This window comes from Cottoperca gobio, chromosome 20, assembly GCF_900634415.1.
Source record: "Cottoperca gobio chromosome 20, fCotGob3.1, whole genome shotgun sequence".
NCBI lineage: Eukaryota > Metazoa > Chordata > Actinopteri > Perciformes > Bovichtidae > Cottoperca > Cottoperca gobio.
The window spans coordinates 15,057,184-15,084,788 of NC_041374.1; the positions used below are offsets into that span (position 1 = coordinate 15,057,184).

General features: G+C 40.5%; 1 protein-coding gene across 1 annotated transcript; it reads left to right on the forward strand.

The window, feature by feature from the left end:
* Positions 1 to 27,122, forward strand: itgb1a (integrin, beta 1a). The gene is made up of 16 exons (XM_029457764.1): positions 1 to 333; positions 16,121 to 16,187; positions 16,534 to 16,619; positions 17,658 to 17,877; positions 17,984 to 18,154; positions 19,245 to 19,483; positions 19,807 to 19,962; positions 20,069 to 20,164; positions 20,720 to 20,809; positions 21,036 to 21,176; positions 22,046 to 22,248; positions 22,394 to 22,632; positions 22,756 to 22,978; positions 23,766 to 24,001; positions 24,212 to 24,378; positions 25,850 to 27,122. Exons 2-16 carry the CDS (start codon positions 16,121 to 16,123, stop codon positions 25,913 to 25,915), a joined length of 2,400 nt encoding a protein of 799 aa, XP_029313624.1. The 5' UTR covers positions 1 to 333; the 3' UTR covers positions 25,916 to 27,122.
* Positions 27,123 to 27,605: the final 483 nt, after the last annotated feature.

Here is a 27,605-nt window from a genome sequence, read left to right on the forward strand (position 1 = left end):
CGCTTTCCCCTGAATTAGACCGATGAAAAGAGGTCCTCACGCGGGCGCTGCTGGGATTTTGTTTCATTCTCCAGCTACCAAACAGTTCCCGCATTTGTTTCTAATATAAACTGCTTACATTTTCTCTGTGGAGGAAAGTTGAAGGGGGAATGAGCAGCAGGGAAAATCTACCGTGACTTTTTCGGAGGAGAAAGTGGCCCCCCGGTGCCAACAGGGCAGATAGTTGCTGCCGCTGTCTGTCTGTGCTGCAGCGGATCATCACTGGGAGCTGGGGAAGAAAAGCTAGCTTACTTTTTCTGTATGTAGCCTCGGAAATAACACCACAGCGCCAAGGTAAAGAAGTTAATATATGTTTTCATGTCATATTGTTTTGGTTTATGTTATGTTCCCAGTGCTCAATACCACATGTTTACGGATGTTATGGTACTTTCGGGCATTTTCTATCACTTGGTAACATTTTAATGTTCCTACATGGGGAGGAAATGACTTAATTTAAATGCTAAGGTATCACTATTATAAGGTGCTAGCTTATATAATGTTTTTTCTACTAATTGTTAAGTGGTGGGATGTAGTTTTGCCTTATTACTATTATAAAGTGGATTGCAATTAATAAACTAATATGCTTTGGCTAATGTGAACTTCGATATGCTTATTCGCCCAATTATCAGATCAGATGCAACAGGCTGACCTTGCACATTTATTGCGGATGGTCATATGAAAGGTATTTTTCAACAAGTGATCTCACATGATCTATTTGAGTTACTCAGGGACCACTTCACATGGGATGCTGACACCCCAGAGGGAGCGAGACATTAGAAGTTTAAAACTGTTGAAAGCATAAGTCAGTCATTAAGTCAATCCTGAAGCCTTCTGGAGCAAACCGGAAGCAGAGATATGAATGTGTTGAGCAGGACTTGGATGCACAAAAACACATCAGAATATATACAGTAGCTTGCTGCTTGTTGTTGTCCATGCAGTGCATGACTGACAGGCTGCACAGCATCCATTGATTTCATCTGAAGGAGAGTCGGAGGATGGAGGCCTTATGAATACAGCTGACTCCACAGTGTAGATGGAGAGCCCAGGCTTCAGTTTAATCAGGGAAATGGATGCAGGAGGGGAGGGAAAGAGAGGATGTCAGAAGGAGATATGGACAGTAAGGAGGGAGTGGGAGGAAGGCTAATTGAGGAGGAGGGTAAATGTAGGACAGTGGGGGAGTTGAAAGTCATTAGTGGAGTCCGTAGCCACCAGCTGAATGGATGTGACCTCAGGCCCCCGGGGAACAGCTGCGGTTGCTGCTGGCTCCCACCTGATTTACGAGGTCACTTACTGCACACACACACACACAGGGCCACACCCAGGCCTTTATTCTGGACATGTGACGTTTCTCATGTGTGTGTGTGTGTGTGTGTGTGTGTGTGTGAGCGATGTACACCTCATGTGCGAACTTGTCTCCACCCCGAGACGAAAGTAATGAATATGCACCGTGTGATTTTTCTTCTGTGTTGCTGTGTCGTGAGGTGTGATGAATGTGTACGATTGCCCTCGGCGACACTTGCTTTGTGCCAGAGGGGGAGATCTCAGGCTCAGAGGCGTAAAGCGGTCCAAATAATCGCCTGTTACAGCCGTTTACCTCCACCACATGCACACACACTTACCCTGCAAGTTTGAAAACGAGTCTCCAACTGATGATCCCAGAAGAGCAGTTCTCTGTGATTTGCTAGGCTCTGAATCCCACGCCTGACCCGCAGCACAAACCCGTGCAGTCTTTCCTACATGCTGAAGTTTCTCAAACCATATGGTAGCCTAATTTAAAGTCCACTTAGAATGTGAGGGAAATTTAAGACTCAACTATTTTCTGTGCAACACAATAATGTCCTTTGTTGCTTTTGTTCTGTTCTATTCTTTTGAAAATTATTGTTGGCACAGATTTGTCTTTTTCCGCAGCTAGATTGCGGGTTGGGCCTTACTCTTGGTTTTGGTTTGTAACCTTCCAGAGCTGCTTTTAGCCAACACTTTTGCCTTTGCCTTCTCCATCCACTTTTCCTCTCTACATTCTGGGCCTTTTTTTGGGGGGGGGGGGGCTCTTGCTTCTAAAAACGGCCTGTGAAACACCGGTGAGGAATGGCATGGTTAAAGCTGACCTCTGCCTGCCGAGGTCTGCTGAGAAAATGAGGCGAAACATGTTATGTTGGTAGTAAATAGTAGCAGACCTTTTGCGGGCCGCAAGTTCTCTCATGCTGTGTTTATTATTGTGACAGCGTGAATGTTTAACTGCGAGGGCTTGTGAGTCGGAAAAGGAGCTTTTATGGGCCTTTCATTCACAGACTTGGTTCAAGGATACAAAAGAGTTTGTGTTTAGAAATGTGACTTTATTCACTAACATGAATGCTGGCTTGTCTGTCACCAACACTTACAATAACATAGCATTCATCAGAGAAATGGTCATTGGGGCTGGGTTTCTAACCTCAATACTATTTCTTTAATGTATTTTGGGGCATTTCTTCCTGTATTAGACGGGAGACAGTAGAGAGACAGGAAATGAATGGAGAGGGATGTGGGACGACTTTCAACAACGCTCCCCAGCTGGACTCGGTCACTGTCTTAAATCCTAAACCACATATTTAGATTTGTTTATTTATTTTTTTACTTTTACTGCTTGTTGTGTTTAGAGCATGTGATATTTGAGGCTTCTTTTGTTAAATAAAGATTTGTATAAAAATATATTTTCACATTTATTTATAAACAAATAAATAGTAAGTAATTTACAACATTGATAGTCATTATTACAAAGATTGTATGACCAGGATACAACATTATCTTTAACTTGTAATAACTTACACAGTTTAGCAGACTGCTACATCCCTGTACTGTCACCAAAGATCATTTTGTTATTATGGAATAAGCTGCAGATTGTGTTCTGGAAAAATGACAAATGAATGAATTACTAAAACAATTATTTTTACATACAATGAATCATTTGACCTTTTCATTTTTATATTCCCTTAAAATAAGGTATGGAAAGAATATAATGTTGGTATTAATACTAAAACTCAAGTACCGTAACAGCAGTGATTATTAAAAAACTAAACAAACAAAGATTGAAGCGATATCTACCCCTTCTTTATTTATTTATTTATTTTGTATGTATAATTTTCTTGTTCGCTTGTTCAGATTTTTAAGTAGTATTTAACTTAAATTTGAATATATAAAATGAACTATCATACTATATATATATTTATATATTAACCTTTTATATCTTGAAGTCTTTGTTGGTCTTAATATTTTGACATCAGAATTGATCGTGTACCTATCATTCTGAGCATTGATCAGTTCCCATGTGCCTCCCTTCAGTGCCTTTTTATATGCATGGATACATAGAACCAACACAATGCACACACTGTTCTCTGTCTGTGTGAACGTGGTCCGTTACGCTGCCGTCTCAGGGGTGTTAAGTGAGTCACCAGCAGAGACAGAAACACATTATAGTACTATGGCTTCATAGATGAGCTTCATTAAAGCCCCTCATTACACTTGGAAATTCCTCCTAATTAAATCTGATGTAGTTCGATAACAGAAGTTGATTGATGGGACTGAACCAGCCTATATTTAATTAAACCGAGGTAACATCATCGCACCATCAAATAGTTAAAAGATAAACCAAGATTAATCACATATTTAGTGTCATATACATACTTAACATACAAACTGTTCCCATACAACAGAAGTAGTTCCAGTTAGTTCCTTCCCTTAATAGCTAAGCTTCACACTTCCTGCTGCTTCTTCTCAGAAACAAGTGTAATACTTAAATGAAGGCCGACTAATGAAGCAGATCACTCGCAGCATGTAAGGAACATGATATCGCACTCAAACAAAATGTAAAAAACAACTTGATATCTAATTCACTCATTTATATTCAACACCAGCTGTGCAGTTCAGGGACATGAAGCGTGAAAGTTCTATAGCAGTGGAGGTTCTCTAAAGTAAGTCCAATTTTAAGTGATACAGCAGAGCTTGAACAATGTTTTAGAACCCGATGTTCAGTCAGTGGCCACCTCAGAAAGCATCGAGAATTAAACATGACAGATATTCCTCTACCGTTCCCAGGAGGAAATGCATGTAAATGTGGAGTGCTTACTATTTCAGCCCTGCAGTTTTCACTCTCCCATGGTAGCGGAAACGGAGGCCCTCTAGTTCAAGTGTCAAGTCTGGGGGCCTAATGAAAGACATCTGCGTATCACTAATGTGCCAGTTTTCGAGCATCACGGCCTCAGCAGAAAAGTTGGTGAAGGTGTCCACAGCTGGCCTACTGCTGGGTTCAAATCGGATTAATGCCAATCTTTGACATATCTGCATGTGTAGCAAAGAGCAGAACAGCGTAGCACACTTAATGCAGCAGTTTCCACATAGTCTTTGTGACTCGTGAGCTTCTGTTGGACAGCTTGTGTCCTGTAGTTTGCTCTCTGTGCTGCTGTCCTCACAGAAAATGATGGATCCTCTAGCGCCACTGTGAAGCTGACATTTGTGGTTTTGAGTGAAATGCCTCAACAACTGTTGGATGGATTTCCGTGTACACACATTCTTTCCGTCCTCAGGATGAACTGTAATGACTGCGTGATCCCTTTTAACTCTTCATCTAGACCAGGGGTCTGCAACCTGCGGCTCTTTAACCCCTATGAAGTGGCTCCCTGTAGCTTTGACAAAAAAAACATGGAACATGCATTTTTTGTTGCACAGTGGACAATGTTTCAAAGGGAACACCTCTTATCTTGGAGTTCGAGGTGATATTGTGACACTGAAATATAATATATATTTAAATATTTCGTCAACTAACAAATGCGTCACATTCAACTGCGTCTATGGGCGCGGTGCCTTTCCCTGCAGGTGGCTTATCTTGAGTTGCAGACCCCCGCTATTTTTTATTGTTTTGTGTACTTTTATATTATATTTATTTTATTCAACAAATATGGGGAGGACTCAAATAGTTCTGTGTTTAATTTATTTCAAAGTAGGCCTAAACATGGCAGTGTATTTTTTCCTTCTCTTCAAAAGAGTTTGGTGTTTTCCTTAAAACAGGTAAACATAGCAACAGTTTATTTTATTGTAATTCGGAACAAATATAACAAATATAGTATAACTATATATTAAATCTATAAGCTGCTGTAAATATTTGTCTTCGACTGCAACTACTGTCATGTATCCAAATGAATCCTCTCGCTGCCTCAATGCAGTTGCTGTTCAGATTTTCGTAGATCGTCCCAGACAATTAATATCTGAGACAGCTGTTTATTAATTTTTCCAGTGAGGTCTGCTTTTGACCATGTTGCTAGCATTGTGTGAAGCCATTTTCCCCGGCTTGTTTAGCTTTCCCCAGAGCTTAAATTACAGTGATGGCCTGGTTTAGGTTTAGGAATCAGACACGCTTGCTTCACAAAGACAATATGCTGCCGTTTTGGCATTTTCAACTCTCACAAGGCAGTCTGGTCCTCTCTCTCTCTCTCTCTCTCTCTCTCTCTCTCTCTCTCTCTCTCTCTCTCTCTCTCTCTCTCTCTCTCTCTCTCTGTCTCTCTATGTCTCTCTTTCTTTCCCTTTCTCAATTGAAGGCCAAATATGTCCTCTTTATGGCTTCAAGAGCGAGATGTGGCCACAATACAGGCTTCCTGTGTGATCCAGTTGAGCTTCCTGTGTTTTAGCAAAGGAAGGGCAGACTCAGCAAATACAGGGAGTTTTGGGAGGCTTACTGTATAGCAGGTCACAGCCAGGCAACCCCACAAGATCCCCTTAAACCAGCCTTCATTTAGGTGGAGATGGTGGAGAGAGTTGGGTGCTCTGCCCTCGTCTAGATCGGTTTTCAAAGGATCACCTTAAAGAAAAATTCAAATGCGTCAAATTTTGACGCAAACGCTTGAGCAAAGCTGGTCTACTGTCAAGTTTACGTCGCACTAACAGCACTGGAGCCCTTTGATTACGTGGAACACATTTTTTCTTGTCCAAGAATAACCGCCAATATAATTTAACACACGGTTAGTTATGGGTTTTCCTTGTCTCTATGGGGTTGAGGACGATGTGTGTCTTTTTGCGTCTCCTGTGATTTAGTCCACCTTTTGGAGTGATTGCAGAGGCCAGGTGGGGAGGTTGAGTCAGAAATAACTTGTTAGCACTGCACAGCTATTTTCAACACGTAAATGTAGCCGTGAATAGTGACATGGACTTGGCCCTCGCCCAAATGTTGTGGTTTTGCCTCAATTGTTTGTACGGAACTGCTGAGGGAGGACATGTTGTGATGAGATGTCAACCCCTATTCAATACGATATGTATTTTAGACTCAGAAAAGAAAACCAGAACTGCTTAAGTGTTATCGATTTTCTGAAAAGTTAGAAAGTCCTTGCAAGGCAGTATCCCCCCCCCCCCCCCCCGCAGGTGTATCTTTAGCCTCCTTCGTAAAAGGGGAATGTTGGCAGGCTTCAAGCCGATGTATGTGGAAAGTGTTTTGTGTGGAAAGTAGAGCTGAATTCTCAAGCTGTCTGTTGAGCTACTCGTAAAGCTGGCATTTACACTGTAGCTACTACCCCTATTATTCTGTTAAACTATTACAAAGTGCATGTGGGTTCTAGCTGAACCATTTACCTGATTAACACCCATCCCTGCTAAAAACATGTAGATCACTTGCACTACTACTACGTCATTTACCCACTTTGTTCAGCTGAACATTCAACAGCCTCCCGTGAAGTTTCACCTTTTAAAGCATTAAGGAAAGACTATGTAACTTTTGAAAGGAGATCACACAAGCAATATAACACACTCTTGCTGAATTTAGTATACCCAGGGGATTTGCCACCGCAGGCTTAAAGGTTAATTGTAGTTAAATTCGACCTGGCGTATTTCCCATAAATGTAGTTATTGAGGCTGTATTGGCTTGTCCTTGCGTTGCACTCGTTACCTCCTTTTGTAGAGATTCAGGAAAACGAGGATTTACGCAAAACAACATATAAGATACATACGGTACAGGGGCAAGTTGCATTTTCTACATATAAAAAGTTTTTTTTCATGAATTTCAAACACTTGTCTTTAAGTTTGAACACCTGTTAGCAGCCACCTGAAACGGCCATTATGGCTAACTGCTTTGGGATTGAGATCCGGGACAATTTGCTGGCCTAATGTTTTGCGTTTGTGATTATACTGTCGAGACGATTTGTTCCCTCTGGGCTGATGTAAGGCAGGTTTGGTTGACTTACTTTTGCCTTTATCAACTACTTCCTCATGTATCTCTTACAAATGCTAAAAGCAGAAATCTGCCATTCGCACGGTGACTGCAGAAGCACAGAAGAAATGAAAAGTCTCATGGTGGCGATTGCTACCAAACTGTGTAATGGACATAACTGAAGTCTTGTGCTTCTGTTACAATATTAACAATAGGTTTTTTTTAACATGTGACTGATCATTTTAATGAGTGAATTGAATTGAAATTATGTAATTGTCGCATCTGAGCGTAATGGCTGCTGTTCAGCAAATGTTAAATATTCTCTCTCAATGCAATGCCTCAGGATGTTACTTTGCACACCTTACCTGTTGTAAACCATTTGCCAGTTGTAAACATTTTGTAGAATATGTTCAAGATCCTATCTTTGCCGATATTATCTTGTTTGTTATTTTTACAACTATGCAGAGCAATTGTTATCATTATAGTGCCTTTTTTCTTGAACACATCTCTGTATATTTTTTGGGGGGTTAAAACAAACGATGGGGCCTGGATACTCTTTGGCATTACTTTTCCCACTGTAACTGTTCAATACAGTTATTTTCACTTTTCTTTTTATCTGACAAAGCTTCTTCTATTGAGGAATAGTTTAAAATCTGGAATGCTTTTGCAATGTGGAAACTATGCTGACATTTTTCGACATTTGGACCTGCATCCCTGTCTCCAGAAGTATTTTTCTTCTGTGGAAAGATCACATTGGATTGTCTGCCCATATCAATTTCCAAGAGGCAAAGAAGCACCAAAGGATTAAAGACATCTTCAACTGCCTCATTAGTATTATCTATCACACTGAGGCTCTTTTGGAAAAGAGGGGACTGTGAGTGGGAACACTTTAAGGATCAGACCCTCTGTCATGGTCTCACCGGGCAGCCTGATTCATTGCTTTTGTCTCTTATGAGAGGGTTCTGCGGATGGTGGTGGGGGTGGGCAGAGACACAGACAGACACTGTTTGGTATTCTCCTTCAGTTCTGTCGGGGCGGCATGTACGTCTCAGAGCTCCGACATGTTCCCCGCTCTGCGCTGTTTGAAGGGTATGTGAAGTCAAGAGGCCCACTGGTTCGGCTTGGATCTCAGTGAAGGGAATGAACTGAGCAATTGTGTGGGAGGTATGATGGAGGAGGGAGACTGGGAGAGGGAGGGGAAACAAGGGAGAGAAAGAGGGAGGATGGGAGTATAGGATGCCAGAGATATGCCACACACAAGTGGAGTGACTTGTGACAAATATTACCAAAACTCCAACGTCTATAAGTCTAAGATACTTTGGCCAACCTGTTCATTTTCACTTCGTTGCCTTTATCAAATGAACTCATTAATATTCTATTTACATTAAAAAGGCCGGAACAACCAGACTAATACTGTATAAATGGAAGAGGGAGGATTAGGAGAGGCTACGTAACTCAGCAAAGGCAAATACATTCTGTAAGTTCCTTTCTTTTGGACTTGAAGCAACCCCTTTCAAATGTGAGTTGTGCACCGCCCTTTCCTGTTTTTCCTTCTTTTCCATTCCTTTTCTCGGCCCGAAAAGAACAGCCATTCTGAGCAAGGCCTTATCCTCACAAAGAGCACTATGACTCTGTCCGGCCAGCTTCTTGACTGCTGCAGTGTATGCTTTATGGTGTCTAGCTCCCTGACTCCGCTTGTCATGATTCATGGCAGTCCTTGCTGAAGTACGTACTTCAAAGCACTTGCAAATTCACTCAATTTAAAGGCAAGTAAATCCTCTTCACAGCTAAGGCTTGTGTGGCTCAATTAAGCCAAGTTCTTAAACCAGAAGTTTTCACACAGGGTTCCTTGAGTGGACACCTGGGGAGCCCAAACACAAAAATGAGTTGTATAGGTTTATAATGTGGGCTGTCTCATGTATCAAATATAGACATGCTGTCTCTAGTGGGCTCAGTTTTAAAGCTAGAGATAGGAGGCTAAATAACGCTTAAAAGTTAAGCTTAATTTTGGACATGACCACCATAATCCATGCAGTTTGGGGAAATAACCATGCAGTTTTTTGCGTGCCGTACAAATGTGTTATTTTCACCTTTTTCTAAAAATGGTTTCTACAACTATAGACTTAAGGCCTTCAGAAGATGTATATGTGTGGTTTTTCTATGTATGTTGACTATAAGAGGGTTTCTAAGCAGCCATCCGATCAAAATACAATCACAGAATGGATTTTTCTATGGTTTTGATGTCTTAATGTTGTATTTTAGAGGGATTTCTGACCATTTCTATCAGTTCTCGAGTAGTAAAACATTTTTTAATTAGCACCATTCAGCACCATTGTGTAACAAATGGTATCAACCCAAAAATTGTTTCAACAACTTATTAGACATAACTAAGCATGGGAATGGCTGTCATAATGTGATAGCCATTCCCATGCTTAATATACTTCTATCATAATGTTCTAAGTACTGATACACTTCCACAATATATTTTAATTAATTCAATAATGAATATTTGTTTTTCTTCTGATTATTGACTAGAACAACTTGACACACAGCTCTCAAAAGAATCTTCAGGTTTCAAGCTTTCAGATGATATACACCACTTCAATGTGCACAAAAAGGGTTCTTTTAGTCAAAAACATAAATGACCTGAGTCATGATAGTCCGGTAAACTCTGACGTGCTGACAACAGCTGGTTAGCTGCCTCTTGCTGTGTCGTAGTCTACAAGAGGGACAGACTGAGAAAAGAGTCGGCACACTGATCCAAGTTTTGGTTTGTGTTTGTTTACGAGGTCTCATCTCAGGTTACGAGAGGTGAAGCCGTGGAGTTGATGGAACAGTGTGTGGATTGAGCTAGCCAGCTGTCTGCAGATATCAGGCTGATATCAAGAAACACAAACCACAGGAGCAGATGAAGTAGCTAACCTTTCTGTAAAACTGACCATTAAAGTGGATGTCCTTGCTCTACTTAGTTGAAGCATCTAGCACTGAGTGTTCCTAACTGTGTGAGATAACCTGTATTCTTTTTTTAAATATGCATAAGATTGGTGGTGGTGCAGGTCTTTTATAATTATGGCTCTACTGCCTTGCACATGGAATCCGAAAACAATTGTTTCAGTTATGTTTTAGTGAATCAAACAGTCGCTTCAGCACTTGTTTGTACTGAATGAATAGCAACAAACTGGGGAAAGGAAGTTGTGGGTATCAGGGCGCTACAAATACAGCATCCCTTCATGGATCTCACAGCTCACATTTCTCCAGTAAGAGTGTTGCAGGTTACTATCCTGGTCGGACAGCGTTCAGTCCCTCAGGAATGCCTGAGAAGCTTGGCCCGTTTTAGTCACGCAGCACAGTGTCTGCCATGCATCACCTTCTCCTGCCAACTGATAGAGCTTTGGAAAGCCCATGAAACATTGGGATGCCATTAGTCACAGCTCAGGTGTGTGTGACAAGTGGACAGGCGTTGAGGAGTAAAATGTGTGTGTATGCATGCTGGTGTCAGACTAAGATAGAGGCAGGAAGAGCGTGGGAGCTGTGTGAGAATAACCAGTCGTGCTCTGTCTCGCTGTAGTCACAAAACTTCTGCACATTTTGATTCATAACTGTCACAACCAACATATTCAAGCTGTTAAGAAAGTGTACTTATTGGAGCACTTTTCAAACCTCATATATCAAACTGGCTGTATTATTTAAAGTGATGTCACTCAATGATGCAAAATAACATTTTCTTGGCATTATCTTACTTGTTCAAAATGGTATGTGATTTCTGATTATGCTGACTCGAAAACTCAGCTTCCCCACTGATGAGTGCGATGTAAGGACAATATTTGCAACGGTCAATGACAAATATTGTTCCTTCCATCTAAGCTTGTAGGAAAAACTCAAAACATGGTTAGTACTGCTGGGAAAGTCAGAACTTACATAAAGTGTCGGAATTATTGTAGGTGCTATTGTTTCAATGGTGTCTTATTACATTGGGTTTTAAGCCTTGTTTTTTTAAATGGTTCAAATCTCTAATTATATTCAGGTCAGGAAGAATACATTCACGACTTTACTTCTGCTGTATGTAAGCACAGCCCACACCATATTAGCATGCTAACATTTAGCTAATTAGCTCTTTAAGTACTTCAGATGCTGATGGAAAATCACAAACAAAGTAATGGAAACATTATAATTCTGACTTGTTGATGGTGTGAGATGAAAAGTCAGATGATCACCAAAGTTATGCAGAGTCTCACTGAGCTTAGTCAAGTTTAGAAAAAACTGAATAAATGACCTTTTGAAGAACAGGAAGCTAACAGCAAGTCAGCCATGTCTCTGCTTATATACAAAAAAAAAAGCAGATTGCAAACATGCTTTGTATGAAGTTGTGAGTATGCACAGCTGCTTCCTGTACCGATACAATAAAGAGACCTCATTGGCCAACAAATGTCAATTGTACCTGACAGAAAACTTTGACCCAAAGAAACAGACTTTATCAAACATTATCAAAATGTTTTTCCGCTGAGCTTTTAACCACATCTCATGGTTTTCTTCAGTACTTCTTAATATTATTTTCATGAATGATTTTAGTTTTTTCATCTTTAATCTGCCATTTTACTTTACAGACAAAATACATTTGTTATCGTGGCCATGTTAACCAAAAAAATTATTTGTGACATCTGAACTCTGAGCATTCCTCTGTGCAGCAGCTAAGCTTCACAGGATTGAAGACAGCGTGGTTATTTTTTAAAGACTTGACACGTTTTGTACACGTAGTTTGCATTTGAACGATTCCTTGGAACTGAAGTTGAAACCCCAGCGAGAGTGAAAAGAAAATATGTGAGTTTGTGGTTTTGTTATAAGAGGAATGTGAACCTGAATTCCTTCATTTGAAGCTTGGTTTTCACTGAATTCAGTTGCTCGTTGTACACATACATCACAAACTGCTGCACAAATACTGGATGGCACTTTTATTTCACATAAACATGTTGTGACAGTTAGTCTAGTAGCTTCAGTGTGGTGTGGTGATGATTGTGTAACGGTGGCAGAACTTGGTCGAATGTGGTATTTATCACCCAGGAAAACACAGCGCACACGCACACGCACACACACACAAACACACAAACACACACACACACAAACACACTGCCCATGTACAGCAGTGGAGATTCAAGCCATCTGATCTAATCTGGGGGGCTGTAGACAGGCCGTCTGCCCCTCTGTGTCTATATAAACGGACACACAAGCGCACACTCACATACTCACACAGGAATGCATCAACACCGCGCACACTGAACGTCGGAGCTTCCTTTACCACAGTGTAAGGGAATGCGGTCTTTTAATGTAGCCTCTATGTATAGCCGGCAACAGCCACTGGTCTAGAAAACGAAAACTCTTTATCACTGCCTGTCTAGCTCTAATTTGAACCTCATGCTTTAATATCCAGTGTGGTAGACATTAGCTACTGTGGAGACTCCCTCAGAAAAGGCTCCCATGAGTTTGTGATTTATGGTCAAGCGGGGTATTGGTTTTACATTCCACATGTTAATTAGATTTGGCACATGCTGATCCCTTGCCAGTGCACCTTAACCCAACATCAGACCATTGATTCAGTGTCTCTTTGTTGGAGCCTTCCCATCTGTCACTTATTAGAACCGCCAATAAGAGGTGGTGAGAATCCCAAAAGCGTGTTACTCAGTGCTAACCACATCTTTTAAGACTGCAGCAGTAATGTGCAATATATAATGATAGTGAGGGAGGGGTTACTAGAAAAATCCCTACTCCTTTTGTAAATATAACCTCAGCTCTAGTTGGGTCTTTGAGAGGATGCGCCTTCCCAGTATTTGTTTTTGGCGCTAAGACTAAGTTCCGAATCGTTAGCATGTTTGTTTGACACAACCTCAGCTCTGTTCTCATGATTATAGTCAATTAAGCTGTAACTTCAAACTCAAGTAAGTCTTCTCAGGCCATCTTTAGACATGCTAGCAGTCGGTCAGTTGGTTTTTGGAAGACTGAAATATTTGTATTAAATGGATTTTATTGAAATTATGTACAGACATTCATGGTCCCCAGAGGGTGTATTTTAATGACTTTTGTGATCTTTTAATTTCCTCTTGCGGCTCCAGCAGGTCAACATGTTTCTTCTTCTAGCAAAATATTATCACATCTACTGAATCGATTAGAACACAATTTGTTACAGACATACATGGCTCCCAGATCCAACTGACTATGGTGATCCCCTGACTTTTTTCTGTTAAGCCACCATGAGGTTAAAATTAGTGGTTTTAGCGAACCAAATAGGTTGGTTGGTCTGCCATTTTGGTCCTGACTCAAATATATTCGCAACTATTGGATGGATTGCTACGAAATGTATTGTCATGCTCCAAACATGAATGTCCTGCATTATGAATTACCCATCAGCCTCAGTTGTAATTTGTGTAATTTAGTGCTAATAAACGAATGCTTATACCATAAACTAAGAACATGGTAAACATTACACCTGCTAAACATCATGTTAGCATTAAGTGCTTAAGTGCAGTCTCACAGCCCTTAGCGTAGCTGTAAACTGCTCACAAATCAGCTGATTAGTGCAGAGAAAGGTCCTTCGGCTCACTTATCCTTCGCAAGTCATAAGCTTTGCATTAAGAGTAGTACAAGATGCATCGATACGGCTGACCAAAGAGCCTGCACACAGACAAGGGATCAATATACACAACCAGAGAGGGGTTGACTCTAGGGAACCAATGCTATTTACAGTAATGGGGATTGTGGGAAAAGGAGGCTGCAGTCCAAGGCAGGGACACCTCTGTGTGACCGTGTGTGTCTGTACGTGAATGTGTGCATGGAGTTTTGCATGCGAAAGTGGTCTGAATTGAATTAGCAGCCTGTTACCCTTTTGACCGACTGAGAACACCCAAGCCCTTGTCACCGGATAATTTATTATCTCCAATTATAACCAAGCCATTTACACATTCAATCTGTCATCTCTCTGAGACGCTCTCTAGACCCTTTTGTCCAGGAAATTACAAATTCAAGCATTCAGGCTACCAAGCACACCAGCTATTGTTGTTAAAGGGCCTACGAAATGATATGTTGTCAGTGTTATTGGGCTCTATCATATGATAGAGGTTGCATATCTATTGTGAAATGTGCCATATATATATTTTTAATATTGATGTATTCGTAATAAATCACGATCATAACAGCATAAAAATGACTTCCGCTAACAACAATCGATCGCTGTGCCAAGAGCATCCACTTCGGCAATGTTCGGGCGATGACGTCACAAGTAGAATACAGCCGCCGCCAGTGTTCGTCTGCGTTGAAGCGTCCAGTAAAGACTGCTGTCAATTATTACGAGAAAGAACGGACAACAATCGATCGTCAAAGATAATTGTGAAGCGATGTGTTGTATGGGGATGAGGAGCCGTCTCCAAATCTAGCTTTCTGTGGCCAAAAGATGATAAAATGTCGCGTTTATGGACAAGACAAGTGCGTCGATGAAACCGATGATTTGTGGCAGCACTTTGAGAGATCGTGTTTCGAACAAACTATGCTCACCAAGGAAATGAGATTCAAAAAGAATTTAAAACTGAACGCAGATTCTGTGCCTACAATACTGCCGAGACCCCAGCCAGCACAAGCCAGCACGCCGATTCAAACACGTCCGCCAGTGCAGAGTCCTCCACCAAAGAGACGACGAAATGCATTCGCCAAAAGGGAGAGAGCAAAGGTAAGCCGTGCTACTTTACTGTATTTATTGTTTCAAGCATAAAGCTATAATCGGTCTCGTCCTACTGTATGTAACGAGTTTACATACAAATATAAACTGTAATGTAAATGTTTTCTAAATTTCGGCTACTATAGGCTATAGTGACCATCTATATATATATATATATATACATATATATATATATATGTATATATATATATAGAGAGTGAGACGGTCACTATACTTTATAAAACAGCGCTGTCCTCCGGTCTGTTTGTTAGCTAATAGCTAATGCTTTATATACAGCTCGTAATATATGACGTTTGACATCAGACACAACGATAGAACCTCAACAGCAGAAACTTCAAGAAAAAATCAAGTTATCAAGCTTTACAGACGTCGATGTGTCCGAGTAGAGAAATAATTCAATATTTAGCAATCGAGCAATTTGCGGACAACTCGTCGGGGTCATAACAATTCAAGGAAACCAAGCGATCGACTCGATATAGGATAGCTTACGATCTATTTGCGATCGAGGATAATGTTACGTTTTATTATGATGCATTCACTATTTATTGGGAAGTTCTATGAACTATAGTCAAATGTATATACCTGTCTGTGTTCTGTTGGAGGATCTCCACCAAATCCAGATTCACCGTCACCATCATCCGCATGTTCGCTCCCGTCTGTGTCTCCATCTTGAATACTGTGTCTCGAGCTGCTCTGTTTCCACCACGTTAAACTCGCCCGCATGATCTAAATCCACGACACCGGCATCCTCTTCAATAAACTCCTCTTCTTGAAGGTGCAACGAGTCTATTGGCGACTCACTGTCACTCGATTCTGTCGAAATATCCGAGCCAGAGTCCGACATCGCCACGTCTGCCGTGCTGCCTGTGTATGTCTGTGTATTCAACTGGTGAACTGTATTCTACTTGTGACGTCAGAACACGGCGCCGGGTGTTTCCGGTAGCGGCAATGTAATCATCGGTGGTCAACATACTAAATCATGATTTATTAAATACTGCGATCATTGTGTCATAAATAACACATAATTTTACACCACAAATAGCATTTACTATCATCAGTAGAAATTCATGTTTATCATTTCGTAGGCCCTTTAAGAAAGAGATAGTCACAAATGACATATTGCTTCTCCAAACGACAGTAGCTTTTTGATGATGAGACAACACATTTAAAATATTTTTTTCTTGTGTGTGTGTTTTCAGATGGACCTCAAGCTGCTCTTGGTATCCACATTGTTAGGAGTCTTTTGTTGCAGCAATGCTCAGAAAGGTAAGATTAACTTACATACTGTATTGCTGTAACGTTATTATTCTGTCACATGATGTAATTTCGTTAATGTATAGTAACGATGACTACCTCCCTAGAGTGGGAGGCCGGCTACTTTATCTTAATGATGTCATTGACCAGAGATCTATCTACGGAACATGGAGGATAACGGAAAAGATGGAATATTCTGTCTCTGTCTCTAATTAGCATCGGGCCACAAAGTGTTCCAGATGAACTGATGTATAAACATGGGGGGCTTAACAGGCTGCTGACTTTGCAAGGCCGGTGCTGTGACCATGCTCCCTCTGACTCTACCTCCTCCTCTCTTCTCTCTTTGTTTTCCATCCAGAGGGGAACGAGTGCATCAATACCAACGCCAAGTACTGCGGGGAGTGCATCCAGGCCGGAGCCAAATGTGGCTGGTGTAAAGACCCGGTATGTGAATCAAACCTGTCAGCTGTAATCGCTGCCGAGAAGTGCAGTTTGATGCCAATTATGCCATTAGGCATATAGCGATAGTGAGAATTATTGCTTATTTTATTTTATTTTTAAGCAATTAATCACTTGTTCAGCACTTGAAATATCAGAAAATAATGAAAAAACACCAAATTGATTAATCGACTAACAGAAAATGTATCTGCAACTATTTTGACAATTGTTTTTAAGTCAATTGTTTTGAAACATTTGACATTTCCAATGTAAAGATTTGCTGCTTTCCTTCGATTCTTTTTTTGTTTAGTTGAATATATTTGGGTCAGTCGGTCAGACAAAACAATCCATTGAAAGGCATGAGATCGAGTTACTTCAAAATATATTTTGAGGTATTTTCTGATGTTTTGTAAACAATTTCAATTTTCTATGAAGACAGCACAATGGAATGCTTTCCAAAATTCATTAATCAAGAAAATAAAAAGTGGAAAATCGACAATTAAAATAATTATTAGTTGCTGTCCCAATCCTCACATTTAGAAGTATTTTTGCTCAATAAATAACTAAAAGGATTATTTGATTATCAAAATGGTTATTGATTCATCATTTCAGAACTAGACTAATATGAATTTAGAAAGTCCCTGTCTGATGGGAACATGTTTTTTGTATTATTCTCTCATAAAGTAGCAGGACTTGCGAGAGACATATTAAGAAATATTCAGGTCAAAATCAGAGCTGACTTAAGAGCTCCACAAACACGTTATTCTCCATAATGCAACTCAATAATGCCTTTTGTTCAACCCTCTCAGCCCATGTCTTGCCCCAGTTTTTAACGTAGGCTCTGTTAAATGTGCAGTGTCCAAGCCTCAGTCAAGATAAGTCTGAGAAAGCAACCCTGATGAAAACTCCTCCGGAGCTACAAAAGACATTATGCAACAGCTTTCACCGTCTGAATAGTGCGCCTAATGACAAACAAACATATTTTCACTTGTAGAAATTGATGAATTGTCCCTTTATTTCTCCCTGTGCTGCTGCTGCTCGTAGAGCTTCTTGAAACAGGGAGAGACCGTGTCGACCCGTTGTGACGAGCTGCAGTCTCTGATAAAAAGAGGCTGTGATGTTGCAATGATCGAGAACCCTCGCGGGGATCAGACTACCTTCAAGAACAAAACGGTGACGAATCGCAGGAAGGGAGCGGAGAAACTAAAACCAGAGGACATCACTCAGATTCAGCCCCAGAAACTCAGCCTCACCCTCCGATCTGGTGAGAATATATTCTAATGATACTTTTCCTGAAGCTATTTTTACCTTATTTTGTATTTGCAAAGATATTTACAACACAGCTTTTTAAATACGGTAACTTCATGTAGGTGAGCCCCAGTCTTTCGACTTGAAGTTCAAACGAGCGGAGGATTATCCCATTGACCTGTACTACTTGATGGACCTGTCCTACTCCATGAAGGACGATCTGGAGAACGTCAAGAACCTTGGGACCAGTCTAATGCTGGAGATGTCAAAGATCACCTCTGACTTCAGGATAGGTGAGGACTTTCATTATGGAGGACAGAGTCCAAGAAAAGGGCCAGAAGTAGGATGTTATGCTGCCTTCAAGTGTGCCTCCAAAGCTCAGAGTTCAGACGTTGTAATTACAGCTTGTCAGCATTTCAAAGTGGTTTGGTTAACATGGTCACTATAACAAATGTATTTTAGAAGAAAAAGGCAGAATAAAGACAGAAAAGCAAAAACATTTCATGAATAATACCCGTCTTGGTCAGGAATGTTGCATCTCAATCAGATCTTCCTGCCTAAATACACTTTATATATATTTTTTATATTTAGTGAAGAAGTACTGATAAAAACCATGACATGTGTTTAAAAGCTCTGGAAAAAAAAGGGAGGGGGGGGGGGGTTGATAACTGTTTTATGAAGTTTGTTTCCTTGGGTCAAACATGTTTTCTGTACAATTGACATATTTTGCGGTCTCTTTGTTATATCTGTACAGGAAGCAGCTGTACATACTCACAACTTCATATGGTTGTATGGCTTTGTATGGTTAATGGTTTGCAACCCACATTTATTCTAGTAGATAAGCATTGACATGGCTGACCATCCTGTTAGTTTCCTTCTCTTTATAAGGGTATTTATTCAGTAATGCACTTGTTGATAATTTAGCATCCTTTTAATGGTGCCAATTTGCCAAAATGTTAACAAATAAAGACTAAATAAATGGGGATTTTTAATATTGTTTGAACAATTGTTTTAGATTACTATTGCTGAGAGCGTCCCACCAACATGGTTCATATAAAGATATTTTTGTGAGGGAGGCGTGTGGTATTTTTCTGAGGGCCGGTCCACAGAGTCTTGAATTTTCAGGTGTTCTGTTGTAGGTATTTGGTGCCACCCAAGTTTGATTGACCTTTTTTATGACCTTCACAAACGCACCAAAAAAGTAAACACTTCAGAGTTCATCGACCTTCTCTGAATAATTTGCTGTCAACTTACCCTTAGACTAAAGCTAACCAGTCTCAAAGCAAGCATCTTGTTAACCAAATGAACCTTAACTATAATCCCTCGTTAACTATTTACTTAAGTTGCTTAAAATTAATTTCTGAATCCAACTTTCTTTCAAAGGTTTTGGTTCCTTTGTGGAAAAGACAGTCATGCCATACATCAGCACCACCCCGGCCAAGCTGCTGAACCCATGCACAGGCGACCAGAACTGCACCAGCCCGTTCAGCTACAAGAACGTCCTGAAGCTGACCAGCGATGGCAAGAAGTTCAACACCCTGGTGGGCAAGCAGCACATCTCTGGAAACCTGGACTCTCCTGAGGGGGGTTTTGATGCCATCATGCAAGTGGCCGTGTGTGGGGTAAGCAAAAGAAGAAAATAAGTGTTTTCCCTCAGTGATCCTGTAGGAAATACTCAATCTCAGGTTCTCAATTGAAGGCAATTTTCCCACAATTACAGCACTTGCTTGGAGGGATAAAGCGCCAATAAATGTGTTTATGTGGTGATGTGTAAAAAGGTTTTTTATGAGTCCTTAGTGTTTACAAGGAGATTTTTGGATGCAGTGATAATCAGAAGTTCATGTGTCACATTATAAGCTGCTCATATTCTCCCTTAGCTTTTATAGAGAGGATGTTGGCAAAAAGTTAGTACTTGTAGTTTGAGTGTTTCTCTCTCAATTCTCAGGACCACATCGGTTGGAGGAATGTGACTCGTCTGCTGGTGTTCTCCACTGACGCTGGCTTCCACTTTGCTGGCGATGGCAAACTGGGCGGCATCGTTCTTCCCAACGATGGAAGATGTCACTTGGAGAACAATGTGTACACCATGAGCCACTACTATGTAAGTAGCTCCGAATTGTTTGGCTTATTCTACGTGTGGGCAAACACTGCTACCGACTGTGTATTACATTGTAAATTTGATTTTTCTCCTCCATCCCATTTTAAAGGACTATCCCTCCATCGCTCACCTGGTTCAAAAGCTGAGCGACAACAACATTCAGACCATCTTTGCAGTCACAGAGGAGTTCCAGCCCGTTTACCAGGTGGGTTCTCTTTCCGTCTCCTCGTTTCTCTATCCGACACACTTCACTGTCACTTTCATCTTCCATTCTTTTTGAGCATACTATTCTTTCCTGTGTGCGATTGGAAGATGCCAAGTGTGTAAAAATATCCACCCGGGCCGATACCTCTGCTGCGAGTTATGAGTTGCATCCCCGTAAAAGCTCTAATTATTTCCTTGTGCCATGCTGTTGCTTTTCAGGCCAGTTTAACCCAGTTCCATCTGAGTTTGATAAAAAATCTTTCATTATGTAGCCTCACAGTAGCTTCACTATGCTTCACAGCAATAACGATTGCATTATTTCATGCTTGAAATCAATGTTTGATCCGTCTAAATATGGAATTAAATGGTTAAATGGGCATATTTTCAGGCTGTACTGAAATGCACTCATGTATCGCAGCTGGAACAACAGTCTATAAAAGTTCATTTAAAAAAAGTATTCTTGATCCTGTGTTGTTGCTAATAGAGTTTGCAGATATCACAAGATTAACAGCTTTGATGAAGATTTATTATAAACTCTTTTTTTTTCACTCCACAGGAGCTGAAAAATCTGATTCCAAAGTCTGCAGTTGGCACTCTGTCTGCCAACTCAAGCAATGTAATCAACCTTATTATAGACGCCTACAATGTAAGTACACTGTTGAGATTGTTGACTTTGAGTGCCCTTGTAAAAACACTTTGATTAAGTTATCATTTAGTCACAAGACTTCAACATTGTAACTTTAGTTGGAACAGTCAAATATTTTTCCAATAACATATTCTCATTTAATACTGAGCTAATCCTTTGTGTATAGTAGGTTGTCAAAATACAGCTACTAGAAATTCCAACATTCATGTTATTGTCTCTTTGGCAGTCTCTCTCGTCAGAGGTTATTCTGGAGAACAGCAAGCTTCCAGAGGGAGTGACCATAGCTTACACGTCGCTCTGTAAGAACGGAGTGGTTAGTGAGGGTGAAAGTGGACGGAAGTGCTCCAACATCTCCATCGGGGATCAGGTGAGGATTAGAAAATTTTTCCATTTTTTTGTAGAATGTAGTTGTTCAAACCTGTGGCAGTTATCAAAACCCAAATCAACCATTTGGGTGACTGAAAATGTCAAATTCAATTTAGATTACTAAAGATGTCAAAGATGAATGTAACCCAATTTAAATAAGGTATTATTATTCATTCACAGGAGATCTAAAATAATCTCTACAGACCTCTTTTGTATTAATGTTTTTATGTCATTATGTATTAATGCTGATCCATTTTCTAAGTCTGATCTAAATAGTTTTTCTCTTTTGTGTTTCTGACTTCAGAACAGGTTTTTTAAACAGAGTTTGTTGTTGTGATACTTATTCTGGCCTTTAGTCACATTTAAAACACGAGGATGTGGTGGACTTCAGCCTCTTGTGGCCGAAATGAGTATTACAACAACAAATACAAAATAATTTAACCTCCCAAGATTATTTTTTTTACACTTTTTTTTTTTTTTTAACCCTTTTTCACCTGTCCTTAAATCATAATGACAGGAGAGAAAACTTTTACATTTAGATCAGACTTGAAAAAAAATGGCTCAGCAGCTCACTGGCCTTTTCTCTTTTCTCTTTCTGGCCTCTAAGGGCTTCCGTAGAGTAACAACATGATGCATTTCATCCAAAGCCATCAGTCTCCCACTTCTCTCAGGCCTAAATTATAAGATGTCACCAAGTCAGATACTAATAAATCATCCATTTTTTAATTTGCACACCGTAGTGCTCAAAAACTACTCAGTCATTGTTTGTTTTCTGCCCTCAATTCATGTGGAAACTTTATTGATTGCCTTTTAGTTTTAAGATTTTCACAGACGTGTGACAGGCTTTTTCCTGTCTTCTTTCATTCCTAGGTCATGTTTAGCATCAGTGTGACCTCTAAAGGCTGTCCGAAGCAAGGCAAGCCTGAGACCATCAAGATCAAGCCCCTGGGATTCACAGAGGAGGTGGAGATTACCCTCAACTTCATCTGTGAGTGTGAATGCAACAAGGATGGTATCAAGAACAGTCAACTCTGCCACTTTGGAAACGGGACCTATGAGTGCGGAGCCTGCAAGTGAGTCCGGGAACATTTCCACAGTCTTTATTGTACCAAACACAGAAAAATATCCCAAACCTTTACGTCTCATATTCAATCTTACTTGGATTTCTCGTTTAGTGTGAAGAAATGCTTCGGAATCAAAACCTCTTCTTTGTCTCAGGTGTAATGAAGGACGCGTGGGCCGACAGTGTGAGTGCAGCAGCAACGATGTGGCCACAGAGGACATGGACCGGACCTGCCGTAAAGACAACGGCACCGACATCTGCAGCAACAACGGAGAGTGTGTGTGTGGCACATGCGAGTGCAAGAAGAGAGACAACCCCGAGGAGAGGTACAGCGGCCAGTACTGCGAGTGTGACAACTTCAACTGTGACCGCTCTGGAAACAAACTGTGTGGAGGTGAGCATGATGGAGTAGAATTTTAAGAATTAAGATGTCAGCAGAGACTGTTAAACACACCAAGAGAGAGAAAAGTCTCATTAAAGCTTTCATACTCTTTTTGTTTTGCTTTTTTCTTCTTAGGGCACGGAGGCTGTGACTGCAGAGTTTGTGTCTGTGACCCCATGTGGACCGGAAGTGCCTGTGATTGTTCTCTGGACAACAGCACGTGTATGGCCGCAAACAAGCAACTCTGTAACGGCAGAGGGATGTGTGAATGTGGCACTTGCAAGTGCACTGACCCCAAATTCCAGGGTCCCACCTGTGAAACTTGTCCTACCTGCCCAGGAGTCTGCACTGAACACAAGTAGGTCTGAAATGAAGTCATTAAATGCTCACAGTACATATTTTGATGTATACTATTGTTGTATTTTAAAATGTAAGTCTATTTTTATAAAATATTCACACGCCATATGTACGGTAAACAAGTTGTGGGTTGACGTAATCGTTCCTTCTCCACATACTGGCGATGAAGTGATACCTTTTGCCGAGCAAAAATGCCAAGTTAGTCATTATTTGGCCCACTTATCAACACAGTCAGCAGTTGCAGCAGCAGTGTCTCTGACACACAGCTAAGGGAGGCAAGTTTGAGTCAAATCTAAACACACAGACATGTACACATATCTTTCGATTAATTGTGACTTACACTTCCGGAAGATATCATGTTATCTCTGCCCATCGGGAATTTACTTCCTTCTCAGAAATCCTAGGAAAAAAAGAGGCTCCTTATAACTAGTTTGCACATCTATGAGTGTACTGCACAGCTAAATTGTGCTAATCTGCTCAAATGTAAACAAATAAAGGATACAAAAAAAAAAAACAGGCACATTGTAAGACTTTGACAAAACCCTGGTCTAGGGTTACAAGGACAATTTCTGGAAAGAGATGGGGCTGTTGAATTTTTCTTAAATTGAAGAATGTCATTTTATTCATGGAATTGAGTCAAAAAATGTGAGAAACAGAGACCTCAGGCCCTGGGCTAATAAAAGCTAAAACTCTGCTTTATTACACACAACAAGACATCAGTGAGAATGTATTTTCTTTTGTGCCAGCAAATTGCTCCGCTTATAACTAACAACACCTGCTCCCTCCAGAGAGTGTATCCAGTGCCGGGCGTTTGGCACTGGTGAGAAGAAGGAGACATGCGAGAGAGACTGCAGCTACTTCAACCTGATTAAAGTGAAGGAAAGGGACAAGCTGCCTCAGCCCAACGACGCCACTTACCCTGTGATGCACTGCAAGGAGAGGGACGCCAACGACTGCTGGTTCTACTACACCTACGCCGTCAACAACAACACGCAGAAGGAGGTCCATGTGGTCGACTCGCTGGGTAAGCAGAAAGCTGGGCTGACATGAGCCAGGGTGTGGAAGATTTCTGTTGCAGAGAAAGCTAATTACAGGGGCTGTGGCGGGGTTGCAAAAATAAGGCATTTGTTTATTCACGTACAGTCGTGGGATGGTATGTTATTCCCATGGTCTTGTTATTTTTGCATGCTTATTTCAAGCTGCCTAAACACTGCTGCGCCCTGCTGTGTTTCAGACTGCCCCGCCGGTCCTGACATCATCCCCATCGTGGCGGGAGTGGTCGCCGGCATCGTCCTGATTGGCTTAGCCCTGCTGCTCATCTGGAAGCTGCTGATGATCATCCACGACAGAAGAGAGTTCGCCAAGTTTGAGAAGGAGAAGATGAACGCCAAATGGGATACGGTGAGTGGCTTGGAACCGTGAGCCGCTCCGTGAAAGATGAGCAGGATAAATATGTTTTGGTTCGGTTAGGTAATTTAAATGTGGAAAACAGGTGTTGTTGGGCTGCTCTGGAAAGCCAGCCGCTGTCAGGGAATTAACTTGTGAAGGTCTTTTGTTGTTTGTGGCAGCAGATGAGATTTGCAGACTTGTTGATATCAAAGTGTCTCGCTCACATTCTCTTCAGTCTCACAGCTGGGGAAATAGGTTGAATGTGTTGCTTTTCAGTGGCGCTCAAAAATAAAAAAAGGAAAAATGTCGGGGACTGTGTGGACTTTTTTGGGAATGGTATGTACTCTGAGCATAGCTGGACTTTTTCCGGGGAGTGGCCACAGCTCCTCCCCTTCCTGCTTCCTCCCCGCTGTAGCATCATCCGCTAACATCAATATGATTCCAGCACAACTTCCATGTGCAGTGAAATGCCTCCACCTAGTGGTGGAATTGTGGCACACGTACAGAGTATGTGTGTTTGAGAATGCAGATGTTCCTGATCAGTATGTTGGGGTCTTGGTTATTACCATGGGCAGGGCAACCCATGGCTCCATGTCCCTTTAATTTTGAGAAATGAGAGACTGTTGGTGAAACTCTGACCTGGGTTTCCTGACAAAAGTAGCCATAAGAAATTTTAAAGATACTTCACCCACGCCTCAACGGAATACTTTGGTTTTTAGTAAGTTAAAATAGATTTAAATCAAGGTTTCACAAAATCTGTTTCTCGAATTGTCCTCCTTTCATCACTCTCACTGGACTCTTACTTTCCTCCCTTTTTTACTGCCTTTTTATCTTTGTTGCTGTTCTATTTTTTTTTCCTGCTGAACTCCTATTCTGTCCTCATTCTCTACCTGTAGCAAGAAAACCCCATATACAAGAGTCCTATCAATCAGTTCCAGAATCCAAACTATGGACGTAAAGCTGCTGTCCTTTAAGTTTGTATTTTGTCTCCTTTCCGCGTCATTTTCCTGCATGGGCTGTTTATGTGTGTCTTGATTTCACTCAGTATATACTTTCACCTGTCCTTTAAAACTATCAAGTAAACGTATAGACAACATTAGGAAGAGAAATATTCATCTCATACAATGAGTGCATGAGTGTGCTGTGACGATCAATACAGCTGAAAAATCACAAAACTTGTTCAGTGTTTGAGGATATTAAGTGTCTTCAGGGCACAAATACCAAAACGAATACTGGTGAGTATGAAATGTGTTTAAAATATGATGCATCATTTGAATCTCCTGATATTCGGTGTGTTGTCACAAAAGCATGACTGTGTTCTAAGTATAATCTAAATAAATGACATCTACAAGGAAATTATGATGTTCTATAATGCCTCGTGGTAACCCAGTTTTTTCTGTGTGATTTGGTCAGAAAATCTAACACAAATGTTGCTCTTTTTACCCGACTTACATAATTGTAACTTCCATTTTTTGCTTTCCAGGGTGAAAATCCCATCTACAAAAGTGCTGTCACGACTGTGGTCAATCCCAAGTTTGAAGGAAAATAATGGCGTCAACAAACTCTGCTATCAAATATCCAGCTGCAGTATTTACCGCAGGTCTGGGGGAGAACCTGTGGTAGAAGTTATGTAATTTCTTCTTGTTGCTTTACCATTATAATGTAGCATGTGGACACGGCATCTGTTTTTACTAACACTCATGATTTATATGCATTTGTTGTATTTTAGATGTACAGTATACAGTATGTGTATATACTTTTTAAGTTGCATTTTTTTTTTAACACAATGTGGACGCTATGGATATAGAATATATATGTACACAAATTCCTCAGCTTCTGTCTTTTTCTCACACATTTGTCTGTGTTTTCGTCTCTCTGTGCACTGACTTCCTGTGTGTCTGTGTGTGTTCCAGACAGGACCTGAGTTAGATATGTAAATTGTCAGCCATAGCAGCACATAGTGAGTGCGTGTGTGTGTGTGTGTGTGTGTGTGTGTGTGTGTGTGTGTGTGTGTGTGTGTGTGTGTGTGTGTGTGTGTGTGTGTGTGTGTGTGTGTGTGTGTGTGCATGTGCGTGTGTGGAAAACAACTGCAATAGAAATTATTGAATAAGATTTCACATTTAACTTCAATTGGACATTTATGTTGAAGGTTATGCAGTGGTTGTAAATGTAGTTTTGAACTTCAGCTTAGAAATACATTTTGTTGCACTCTTAGTGAGTACTGCTGTCTATTCTAAAAGTTTAAATACATACACAAGATGAAGATTAATATCAACTATCAATTTTTTTAATTGCTGTTATCACAAAGGGACTGTATACCACTTGTTAAAATTATGAAATTGTGGTTGAACAACCAACGGATTTGTATAGTTATGATACAATTGCTTTTAACTCATGAAATATTGTTGTACTTGCTTACTGCAGTAACTTTATTACTCATTCTCAGGTCCTTTCCTGTGTTCTTGTCAAGTACGCCAAAAATACGTTTTGTGTCAGCTTGTTCCGTGAACCGATGAACTAATTTGTGTGAGTCAATTCTGTCAGTGGTATTTTTTTTTTTTTTGATTGCAAGACTGAAACAAGAGTATTTGTTCGGACGTCACATGAATCACCTCTGAAATGCTTTCACACCTAATGCCCCTGAAGTACCACACACAAGCCTTTACAGTATTGTTTTCAAAGTGCCTTTAATTTCAATACCATGTTCTCTCCCAATGCTGTTTGAGTTATTTATTAAATAAAGTACAAAAACTGCCTGTGTTTTTCTGTGTGGCTAATTATAAGATGATCCCTTGTGTTCTGAAATAATAAATAGTGGGCCAGAAACAGGAGCAATGACACATTACAGTTGAAGGCTAGAGGCATGTTCCAATGTTTTAAAGATAATTTCTGCTGAAACTGAGGAGCAGTTAGTTCAAAATATGAGTTCATACATACTTAAAGTATAACATCCATAAGATATCTTTCCATCCTGCCTACTTAAAGTTTATTGATAGGGTTCATACAGAGGAGGACTGAGTATAAAGCTGTATTGAATTGTAGACAAAAATCCTGTACAAAGAAAACCAGTGAGAAAATTGGACATACATCAGCCCATTATATTTGTGTCAACTTTAGAAAGAAGAAATAAAACAGAAAATGTTTTACTTTACTGGGGGAGCCTGCTTGCCAATCACTGGTCCTTTCAAATACACATTTAGCATTATTAACATGTAATACTAGCAATAGTTAGAATGCAT

Coding starts and splice junctions, on each gene's coding strand:
- itgb1a (XM_029457764.1), top strand. CDS start 16,121: ATGGACCTCAAGCTGCTCTTGGTATCCACATTGTTAGGAGTCTTTTGT. Junction 19,484..19,806: donor TGCAAGTGGCCGTGTGTGGG/GTAAGCAAAAGA, acceptor CTCAATTCTCAG/GACCACATCGGTTGGAGGAA. Junction 21,177..22,045: donor ACATCTCCATCGGGGATCAG/GTGAGGATTAGA, acceptor TTTCATTCCTAG/GTCATGTTTAGCATCAGTGT.